The sequence below is a fragment of the Lycium barbarum genome, chromosome 5 (genome assembly GCF_019175385.1).
Source record: "Lycium barbarum isolate Lr01 chromosome 5, ASM1917538v2, whole genome shotgun sequence".
NCBI classification, from domain to species: Eukaryota; Viridiplantae; Streptophyta; class Magnoliopsida; order Solanales; family Solanaceae; genus Lycium; species Lycium barbarum.
Window position 1 is genome coordinate 22,312,049 of NC_083341.1, and position 12,334 is coordinate 22,324,382.

General features: G+C 37.5%; 1 protein-coding gene across 1 annotated transcript; it reads left to right on the forward strand.

The window, feature by feature from the left end:
* Positions 1 to 2,010: 2,010 nt before the first annotated feature.
* LOC132640715 (amino acid transporter AVT1I-like) lies at positions 2,011 to 5,418 on the forward strand. Its single transcript, XM_060357443.1, has 3 exons — positions 2,011 to 2,542; positions 3,137 to 3,744; positions 4,636 to 5,418. The coding sequence occupies exons 1-3, from the start codon at positions 2,422 to 2,424 to the stop codon at positions 5,152 to 5,154; spliced, it is 1,248 nt and encodes a 415-aa protein (XP_060213426.1). The 5' UTR covers positions 2,011 to 2,421; the 3' UTR covers positions 5,155 to 5,418.
* The last annotated feature ends 6,916 nt before the right edge of the window (positions 5,419 to 12,334 follow it).

The following is a 12,334-nucleotide window of genomic DNA, read 5'->3' on the forward strand; positions in this document are numbered from 1 at the left end:
GTAATTCCCTCCCCCATTTTCCCTTCCCCTACCCCCTATGTAATAAAAACTATGGCCTCTACGGCAGCTCCAAGCTCTCTCTAGGTCCAAAGTTGTGTAAAAGCCGTGTAGAATATGTATTTATAGGGTACCAATAGGCCTGGACTTTTAAAAACTAATTCCAACTAGCACCGGGAAAAATTGCTGAAAATAAGCCTGACGGGACGCAGCCCGTGTCGCGAGGTGCGTTGTGCACGCACAATTTTCTGCCGCGTCGCGCGATGCGTTGCACGCGCACAATTTTCCAGTGAACAAAACGACACTTCTGAGATGGAATCCAAATGCTGAATATTGGACTTTGGGGCAGTTTGCTTCAATTGCTTCCACATAGACAAATTTATAGTGCTGCTAGGTATTCCATTAGAAGCCTTCACCATCTCATCATTATAACACTAATTGTCCAATCCCTACAAGCCTTCAACGTGGATATTTGTGCATTACACTCCTTTTCCAATTCTAACATATATGCCAAATATGAAGTGAACTCCTTTCTCGGCACTTTAATTCAATTTTGATCCAAATATCTCCGTCATCACACCATTTTATGACACATCTAAATATAATATTATGCACAACTCGTTATAATAATACTAAAAAAAAGGATAAATAGTATTAGAATGTGAGCCAAACAATGAATAAATATACGCATTTTTTAGCCGACCATCAATAAGTCCTACGATGAGGCATTCTTTTACGTTGTCTCCTAACTCTACTTTCTATGCCACTCCCACTTGAAGTACTTCAAGTTTGTTCCCGTCTAGACATTCCTAAAATGGAAACAAGAAACAATAAGAATGAATATATAACCATTCAATGTGACAATATATATATTGCAATTACTTATAGAAGAGAATTAAACCCAAGGGTCATATTCTTATTTATAAATATCCACCCTTTTAGGACCACTAATGTATCAGTAAAGGAATGACTAACATTTGGCTAATCTTTCTTTTAGAACTAGTTATCACGGGCCCAAACGCAGATGAAAATTAAGGTAAAAAACAAATTTCACGATATTTTTTGACAAAATCAAATGTTAATGTTTAAAAAATAAATTAAGTATAATTAAGATGTTACATATTTTTTTTAAAACATCTTTGGTTGTATACTGGACTAATTTTTGAATTGATTTTTTGAAGATGAGTCTCAAATTTGAGAAAAGATGAGTACCAAGTTGATATTTTTTCACTTAAAAATCTTTAACTCATTTTCAAATTAAATACATGTTCAAATGCAACTTCAACTACTAAATACACTTTTTCAATTATTTTTGGAATATCACATTTTTATTCTTATCCTGATGAAGTGCAATTTTAGTTTTACTCTATTTGTTTCTTGAGCTTCTGGTTTTTTTGGTCTCAACTCTTATCATTGGTTAAGTCCAAGTTCTCACCTTCTATCATTCTTTTTGTTCCCCCCCCCCCCCCCCCCCCCCCCTAAATTATGGATTTGAATCGCTACCTGTCTGAGTAATTGCTTCGTTAGAACTGAATTTTGGAATTCTCAGAAACATTGCTCCTTTTCATTAGAGCTCTAGATAAAGAATTATTAGTTCTCTAATTACATCAATAGTCAAACTTTTAAATAAAAAAATTTGATTTAAGTAATTAACTGGTAAGTTAAATAGCGAGCTGGACATGAAATAGCAAATTTATGCGGAGCGCACTGTATGATGGCATCAAAGGCTGCTACGTGCCCACATTTGTTGCCAATTACGTGTGAATGAAAGTTGGAGGGGGGCCCACGTAATAAGTAAGGATAAACCATAGAGGCAGACAGGCATAACCTTTTTATCCATAAGGCAAAAGGTTCACGCAATGTAACATTTAGTAAAGCAGAGGTTAAGCATAAAAATTTCGAAATACCAGAAATGCCCCCGGCACAGGCAGGCATGTTGACTTTGGTACTATAGGGAGTTCATCTATAATACATCTTTATCACGATCTAAGTAGATGATACGTATTGTCTCCTTTGACCCAATAGGCCTCACAGATTTGTCGTGGGGCTACGCTATTATCGAGTTCAAAAATGCGCATAAACTTGTACTTTTGTCTCGTAGAACTTCATTTTTTTTCTCCCGCCTTGATGTGAGATTTACTTAAGGTTTCATATGCCTTTCTTCCGAGGCTTGCAATCTACAAGTCTGTTAGTCCTGCTTTTTTACGCGCCCTCCCCCGTGAACATCGCAGTATCATGAAGGGTCAATAGAGAGATTTGAAGTTCAAGAACAATTCCAATATAAAATTGTACCCTCTTTTAAACCTATTAATAAAAGAGTGAGAAATACAATGTGAAACAGAGAGAGTATTTTTTTTCTAGACAAATCTGCCAAAACCCAATATATAAAGTAGCACATTTGGATGTTTGGGGCACTCAGAAAATATGGAATCCCATAGTGTGGAGAGAATTGAGAGTCAAAATCAGATCCCACAAACTCTGGAGCCTAGTATAGGAGGAACCTCTTTCTTTAGAACATGCTTCAATGGCATTAATGCATTATCTGGTAAATATCTCATTATGTTTTTTTCCAAGACACATCCAATAATTCATAATCACTTAAATTTTTTGTTTCGTATATTTGAAATTTGGTTTACTATCAATATTTTCTTTTGGCTTCACTTTTGTTCAAAACATGTCAATAACATGTGAACCTTTTCTCTCTCTAATTTAGTTATATACACTTATGGTGCAAATAATATTTGCATTATCAGTGTAGTTTAATGTAATATAGCAGGTTACTTACTATTTGTATCAGGTTTATGTTATTAGTATAGTTTAATATATTATAACAAGTTAATTACTTACTATTTATATCAGGTGATCAACTAGTTACATACTTATTATATAGATTTATCTGTAATTAACTTGTCACATGGTAAAGTTGCTGCCATGTGACCAGGAGGTCAAGAGTTCGAGCCGTGGAAACAGCCTCTTGCAGAAATGCAAGGTAAGGCTGCGTACAATAGACCCTTGTGGTCCGGCCCTTCCCCGGACCCTGCGCATAGCGGGAGCTTAGTGCACCGGGCTGCCTTACCTTATAAGTGACCTAACTGTGGAAATATTTATTTCCCCCCCTTTTTTTTCTTCTTTCATACAGGTATTGGAATTATATCACTACCCTATGCACTTTCACAAGGAGGATGGTTATGTTTAATGATTCTTTTCTTGGTAGCAATTATATGTTGCTATACAGGCTTCCTTTTACAAAAATGTATGAGTGCCTCACCATCAATCAGGACATATCCTGACATTGGTGAATTTGCTTTTGGGAACAAAGGGAGAGTCATAATATCAATTTTCTTGTACCTTGAGCTATACTTAATTGCTGTTGAACTCCTCATATTAGAAGGTGACAATTTGCAAAAATTATTCCCAAATGCAAAAATTCATGTTGGAAGCTTGAAAATTGTAGGAAGAGAAGGCTTTGTTATTTTAGTTGCTCTTATAATATTGCCAACAACATGGCTGAGGAACTTTGGTTTATTGGCTTATGTTTCTTTTGGAGGAGTTTTTGCCTCTATTATTTTGGTTTGTGCTGTTTTTTGGGTTGGTGCAGTCGATGGTGTTCGTTTTGAAGAGAAAGGTGATATTTGGAGATGGAGTGGATTGATAGGTGCTGTGAGTATGTTCACATTTTGTTATTGTGGTCATGCTGTTTTCCCAACAATATGCAATTCCATGAAGGATAGGAGCCAATTTCCTAAGGTATATATATTTTTTGTAACATGTGGTCCATCCGTTTCGTTTTTGGGATAATTTCAATAATATGCAATCCAACATAAAATATTACATTCACGTAGCCATATTTTTAATTTGCATCTCCATACCCAACATTTTATTTTTGCAACAGTGTTTATAAATACAATATACAATATTATACACTTACTGTAGACAATGTATAAATCTTGTATAAGAGTGTACAATAATGTATAAAACGGCCATTTCGGGTAATATTAGAAATATGAGCTACTTTGGATAAATATTTTCTCCAAATAGACATAGAGTTTATTTTCCCTTCTTTTTACACAGCGGTGTATTTAAAACATATCAAAAGTATCCTGAAACTTGTGATAGTCCACCCAACTACATTTAATTAACAGGTTGCCCCCACCCTTTTCTTATAGTAGTTTAAATTTTTTTCCCGGATAATATAAAAATATTTATAAAATTAAGTCACTTACGAAAGAAAGAATTGATAACTCTATTTAATTAATACTCATTGATAACTCTATTTAATTAATACTCCCTTCTTTTCAAACTAAATGAATATTTGGGGTGTGACACACCCGGTTAATTAAAGACATTAGTTCATGGATAATTTGTTAATATTATTCCGAACACCTCACTTTTTTTACACTTATAAGCACTTTTTGAAAAAAATAAATACTTTTAAAGAAAAATAAGTTTGATCAAACAGGATATGAGACCTGACTAAATATGGATTCGTGTCAGAAAGTACCTAAGTATGCTTTCATTGGCAACTTATAATAAATGATAAATATACTGCGATAGCACGCCATATTAAACTAAGTAGTTGTAAATAAATTTTCCATTGTAATCAGTATATAACTTAACTCATTCTTCTTTTTCTATCAGGTTCTGCTCTTATGCTTTATACTGAGCACCTTCACATATGGATCAATGGCAACTATGGGCTACTTAATGTACGGGCAAAATTTGATGTCACAAATAACCTTAAATCTCCCTACTGAAAAAATTAGCTCGAAAATCGCGATATACACGACATTGATCAATCCATTAACCAAGTACGCTCTCATCGTCTCTCCAATTGCGACTGCTATTGAAGATACATTACCATTTCGAAGGAGTAAATTTATCGTGAGCTACTTCATCAGAACATTTTTGGTCATCAGCACAGTCAGTGTGGCGTTAGCCGTTCCGTTTTTCGGATATGTCATGATATTTACAGGCGCATTTTTGGGCGTTAGTGTGTCTATATTGTTGCCATGCCTATGCTACCTCAAGATCAAGAAGCCTTTATCAAGGAATTTTTATATAGAAGTTATGTTTATTGGGTTGATTTTAGTTTTTGGGATTTCTGTTGCTATATCTGGAACTTACATTTCTTTGAAAAACATCATCAGTCATGTCTAGGGTGGCAGATGAGTAGTTAGAGATGAATTGGACGGATCAAAATGGGTTGAATCAATAAAGGAATGTCATTGGCTAACTCTGCTCAAAAATTTATTTGGGCTTAAATAGGTTGGTTTTAGATGGGCCAAATAATGACATGTAGCTCAACCCACCTAGCTTGACCCATTTGTTTTTTCTTCTGGAAATTTCAGTAGACGTTATAAACCAAATACTCCCAAATAAGTCATATATAGTGTGCACAAATTCAATTCATAAGTTCTGAAATCACGAATTTCAATTTTTTCAAAATTAAATTTTACTAAGTTCCATGACTAATCTTAACTTGATTTTCATAGTTGAAGTTATTTGTAATATATATTGAAAAAATGATTAATTCAGGTTCATAAGTCCTTCGTTTGAATTTACTTTAGAATTTTTATCAAGTAATTTTTATCTAAGACCTAATACTATCGGATACAAAAATACTGATACTAATAAAAATTTCTTACTTGTAGCGAAGTCCTTAGTTTTAATATTTAAATTTTTTAGATGTAAATAACTCTTCAGTTATCTGTTTTTGATGTCCACGATGAACGAAAATTTGAAATAATAATAATTTTCAGTTATATACATAGAGAATATACGGAAAAGGTCAAAAATGTCCTTGGACTATTTCAAAAGATCTAATTATACTTTTCATCCACCTATTGTACTAAAAATACCCTCCTCCGCTCACCTTTTGACTCATTTTTTCCTTTAAAACTAACCTACCTATTTTTTATTTTATTTTTAAAGTATTTTTTTAATTTTTTATTAATTATTTTGTTTTTTCCTCCTTCTCTTTTTAAAGTGACAATTCAGGCTCTGATCTGTCTTATGCTCAGATATAATATATTTTTTAAATTATTATTTATTACGTGTCATATTCCTAATGGACGAAATTTAAAACCAACCTATACAACTTCTTCATAAGACATACAAGTTGTTTTACTTGTTCAAAATAAATTATTTATTTTCCCCACAAAAATAATAAAAAAATAAAATTATTATTTTATTTGTTCACCCAACTTTGCCTTAAAACATACTCCCTCTTTCCCAATTTATGTGATACAATTAAGATTTCGAGAGCCCTTTGATCATCCCTGGCTTCCTCTTGTTAACTCTAAATGAAGTGAACTGCCATCTATCAATGTTTAGGAGCCCCTTGATTTGTCTAGGCATGGAATTTGAGTTAGTATAAACTCTAACTATGTCAGCACCATGGCTCATGGAAGCAAGTTTATCAGCCACTTTGTTGGCTTCTCTAAAACAATGCCTAATAATTACATTAGTTAATCTACTAATTTCTGCAACTGTTTCCTTAATCCTCCAAGGTGTGGACCAATTTCTAGAAATACAGTTCCGGAGGAGAAGAGAACTAGTTTCAGCAATTATTCCCATTGTTAATGCACCACTTGGGGCCAAAAAGAAATGCATTTACATCAGTAATGTTACTGGCACCAGATCCTAGAGGTAGGATAAAAGCCATGATGCAGTTACCTAAGGAATCTCTGATCAAACCACCTCATCCATTTGAGTTGCCAACACAGGATCCATCATAGTTCATCTTGACAAACGAGATCGGAGGTTTAAGCCATTTCATTGGTATAGTTGTGCTGTCATTCAAGTAGTGTTCCATAAGCTTGAGTAGATTGTCCTATTTGTCTGGTATTTCCAGATTTGTAAAGTTGCTCTCGGTTAGCTGACATATTTTAAAGGAGATGAGGGACATGAATATCTGATGATGGAGAGCCTTTCGTCTTCATATCTAGAGTTGTATCTTGATCTCCAAACTCCCATACTGTTATAGGCGGAAGTATCTTAATTACATAGGCCGCTACCGGAGTTTTGGAAGTGCAATTCCAACATCTGTTCAGTAGCTCTCTAAGGTATGTTCCTAATGCTGATACCCATCCTGCCTGCAAAAAGCTCCACCTAATTTGTGCGAAGTGTCCAGAGCAGAACATGTGTTCAATGATCTCCATTCTGGCACTAATACAATAAAAGCATCTAGAAACAAAAGTAATTTTGAATTTGTTGTTTTCTCATCAGTTGGCAATCTACAATGAATTGCCCTCCATGCAATGCAATAAGGGACATTTTTGTGCCATAATCTTGAATCCATATGAGCAACATGCTTAGAAGATTCCAAGCAGAGAACACAGAGAAGAGTCCTATTTCAGAAGCTGTCCAATAAGGAATACCTAAACCATTTTGAATCAGGGTCAAAGAGTAATTGTTGATAATATCTTTTATTTGATCACTGGGATGAGGAATAAAAACTTTCCAATCCCATTCACCATGTTTGAACACCTCTTTGATGGATATATGTTGAATAATATTATTGTCTTCCATGAATTTCCAAAGGGGACCGTGTTTGGTCCTATTGTCATACCAAAAATCACTATTCCGCCCTCTTACTTCTCCACTAGATCATGTGCTCAGTCTCTTACCTAATTTGAGACATTGCTTTCCCACTATGAGATTGACTAGATTTTCATTGAATAGTGGTAGGATGCTCATCTCTACAGTATTTAGCCTTCAAGAAGTTAGACCATAAAGAGTTGCTAGTTCTGAATTTCCACTATTGCTCAACAGTGAAAGCTTTGTATGTATTCTCTAGCTTTCTGAAATTTGAGCCACCTTCTTTGTATAGGTAGCTCAATGATACTTCCCATATTCTTCATTCCCAGTCCAGTAGAATCTGGGTAAGTATTTGTCAATCATTTCAAATGTGACTTTCGGAGGGTGAACATCTGCCTGTGTGTGCACATTAAGGGCTAAGAGAACATTTCTGATAAGAGTTGCTCTTCCTCCTGAGGAGAGGTACTTGAGATGACATCGCTTTATCATGTTAACCACCTTGTTGATCACTTCATGAAAGATGTTCAGAGTTTTCCTCCCAGTGTATATTGGAAAACCCAAGTACTTGATAGGGAGATGTTCAAATCCCATGTGAAGGATTTTCCTAACTCTTTTAATAGAACTCAAAGTAGTATTACTAGCCAGTGTATGTTACATCCGACATTTTTGTTCATTCGGAAAATTCAGGATAAATTGACTTGTGATGAATAAGGCCACAATTGGACCTTACTTGGCATGAATGTGTAAGTTAGGAATACCTTGGTGTGGAATTACGAAAGGAGGCCAAGGGCAAAAATTGGAATTTTGGAAACTTGTTCCATGAATTACAAAAATTAGCCAAGTGGGCTCAAAAAAAAAAAAAAATAAGAAAAGAGGCCCAATTGGGAATGGCCCAACCGGCCACAAGGCATAGCCCAAGCCCATGGTTGTTATATAATTACCATGTGATAAATATATGCATCCTTATCACAAGATCATTCAAGAAACAAGATCAAAACAAGAAAAAAAAAAAAAAAAAGAGGGTTCGGGTGAGAGGAGAAAGAAAAGGAAAAGAAAGAAAAAAATTTTGGAGCTAATTCTTGGGTTTAAAAAGTTCCTCTCTTGAGAGATTATTGCTAAGCACAAGATTATCTACAAGTTGATATAAAGATTTTGGCAAGAAAACTACTTCAACCCCAAGTGAAGAACTTGAAGAAAGGTAAGGATTTCATGCTTTTGTTGTGTTAAAAAATGATGTATGTATGTTGTAGTATGTGTGAATGAATGAAAAATATGGAAATTTGGTGTGTTGGAATTTTTGGGTGGTGGCCGAATGCATATATATGTATTGCATGATTGTAATGGTTTGAATTCTTGTGTAAGTTAGTTGTAGTATGGTGGAAATTGTATTAGAAAGGAAAGTGGGATGAATTAGTGAGAGTTGGAAAATATAGTATGTTGGCCGTATGGTACTATGTGTAATATGGGATGTGAATTTGATTTTGGTTGTATGTTAATTGTGTATGGCTTTGTGAAGTAGATTGAAGGATAATGGTTAAGCCAAAAACGAAGAATTGTTTGTTAAGTCGTTGTCGGAAAGTGTGTCGCTTTAGCCTAATGTCTTAAAATTTTGATTGATGATAATGAACTTGGAGTATGAAAATGCGTTTATGAACTCGTATGTTGAAAGTTAGGAAAGATTGGAAAGATAGTGATTTGATAGAAAGTTGAATGTTTGAGTAACTTGTGAATGTTATGTGAATATGGTATGGATGCCTCCGATGAGTGTCGTAATGATTTTGGTAGGTAATGGATATGAAAATAATAAGTTTCGGTTGGAAATGCAAGTTTGAAACGAAAGATGATTCGTCGTGTCGAAAGGTGGCTAATAATGCCATAGTGTATGATTTAGTGTTTATTGATGTTGTTGTTGTTTGGATGTCTCCCCTGGGTTGTTGTGTTGCTAAATTGAGCCGAGCTAAGTCTCGGGGATGTCGTATATACAGAGGAAATGCTGCCGAAATTTCGGTAGGCAATTATGTGTAAAGATAGAGTATTGAAAGAATGAAACTAACCAAATGGTAAACTTGACCATTTCCAGATTTTGGACGAAATGTGGATTGACGCCGAGCGAGCATAAGGCGCCATCGAGGTATGTGAAGCACTTCTATACGCTCCTAGGCATGTTCTGGATGTGGTAGGCTCGGCCGCGAGCCTTAGGTCCGACTCCGTTCCCCGGAATTCGAGACGGAAAACCGCTCCAATTCCTTCAATTCAATTGAAACTATTTTATTGCAAATTGCCCTTAAAGTGAGATTTTGTACAAAACTTCCCCAAACGGAGTCGGAACACTTCCGAATGAGTATGGGTGACCTCATAAGGTCAATCATCAGTAATTTACGTATGTAGCCTCGGGTTGGTCCGAGGTGGGCCCACAAGGCCCGATACTTCCGGTGCGATTTTTAAAATACTTCTGTTTTGGTCCGATCTTCTCCAAAAACTTCTGAACTATTATTTTGTGAATATTATGGATATTTTTGTGTAATTTATACAATATTATTTCTGAACATCCGAGCATCCCATTCTGATAATCTGTCGTGCCTTCCTAACTAGGATATGAGCGCGTGCTATGCATACTATCTGGATATTCTGATTTTGGCTCGCCGTTTGGCACCCTTCTGATTGATCGAGTCTGTATGTTGAGTCTGTAGGTAGGTGGTTTCTCATTTATCGATTCGTGTCTGTCTCAATGCATTCTTTCACTGCGACCCGGGCCAGGTTCTGTTATCGTGCATATTTTCTCTGCATTGTTCACCGCGTCCCTCGGCGTACGGGCCGGGATCTGTATGTCTGTATGATCTGTGTATGGGGATGGCGGCCAGGATGGCATATGATCTGATTTGATTCTGTCTGTCCACCGCGTCCCGTACTAAGAGGGCCGGGTTCTGTTACCGCGCCCCCAGACAGGGCCGGGATCTGTATGAATATATACGTGTGCCATCTGTATTTATAAAGCACACGCCTCTGTATGATTTTGTATGATTCTGTGCTACTCCGCATGCATAATTCTGTCCGTCATACTACAGTCTGTCCGTCTGTGTTACGACTATTTCTGTATGTCCGTATGGCTTCTGCTTCTGTATATCCGTATGGATCCAGATTCTGCTCGTCTGTCCGTATTATGATTCCGTCTGTCTGTCCGAACTATAATTCTGTTCATTTGTGTGTAACACAATTCTGTATGTCTGTCTGGATCATAACTCTGTCCGTCAGTTTGATTTAGGATTTTGCCCGTTATATTTCTGTGACTCTAGTTCGGACTATGTTTATATCTGTTACGTTTCTGCTTTACATACTCGGTACATTTTCCGTACTGACCCCCGTTCTTCGGGGGCTGCGCTACATGCCCGCAGGTACAGACGCGCCAGGTGATACGCCGCCAGCGTAGGTTTCCGACTCTGCTATCTGAAGAGCTCCCTTGACTCGGAGCATATCTTTTTGGTATATATCTTCTGTCTTCTGTGTACTCCGTATGTGTGTATATTCTGGGTACGGTGGGGCCCTGTCCCGCCATATGATTCTGTATGTCTGTAGAGGCCTGTAGATAGACGTGTGGGTTACGGGTTCCGTCTGTATGTTAGCCCTATCGGCTTATCTGTAAATGTCTGTGTGTTCAGGTATATGTATATATATGTATGTTACGCGCACGCCGTATTTGTGTCGGCCTACTTCTGTACTTCTGTTTTGAAAAAAAAAACAAAAAAAAAATCTGTATGGTTCGAATTCGATCAGGTAGGTACGTATGGGTACCCAGTTAGGGTACCAGTCGCGGCCCACGGGGTTTGGGTCATGACAAAAGTGGTATCAGAGCGGTTAGTCCTCGGTATGTCTACAGGCCGTGTCTAGTAGAGTCTTGGTTATCGATGTGTTGTGCACCACATCTATAAACAGGAAGCTACAGGGCATTTAGGATGTTACCCTTCTTTGAATTCTTAGATCGTGCGTTAAAGTTGTATGGTTAGGATGATTCTCCCTTACGAATTGCTGTATCTACAGCGGGGCTCCAAAGGAGCAGAAGTGTCGGTATTCGGGAAAATGTTTCTGACCCTCTCCTTGCAGGTAGTTGTAGGTTGGTGACGAATGAAGAGGACGGCATCCGACGATGAGGATGGGGGTGCCAAGAAGGCCCCCAGGTTGTCACCAGGGCCGAGTAGGCAGGGCCCCAGTTACTCGATCGAGACGGATCCTTCGGAGGATTCCCCGGAGGATAGCTACGATACGGATCCGTCGGAGGACCCATCTACGACTCCTCCAGAGTCCCCGAACCCTGGAGCAGAGGATCCCGTGGAGGATGGCTACGATACAGATCTCTCGGAGGATTTGGCGATGACCCCTCCGGAGCTTCTGACCTCCGAGGAGGAGGATAGTCATGAGGCAGGCCCGTCGGAGCATTCTTCTGGGATGACGCAGGAGGATATTTTCAAGTATGCACCAGCTCTTATTATTAGGGAGAACCTTGATAGCCCGGCCACCTCGGAGAGTGCTATGGATTTCTCCTGTTCTTGGCCTGGGTCACCAGTGGGCCAGGATTTGTCTGATCGTCCATACCCCTCCGATTCGGATGCGGGTGATAATGGAGACCGGGTAGGTAGGGAGCAGACAGGCGTGGATGATAGTGGGCATACCTCTCACGGCAGCTCCCCAGGTCAGACTCGATATTGATTATTTATAAGTGTATGAGTTTTTAGAACTTCCTATGTGTGTATGATATTTGTAAGACGTTGTTCTATGAAGACGACGGAAATTTAAAGGAATTAGA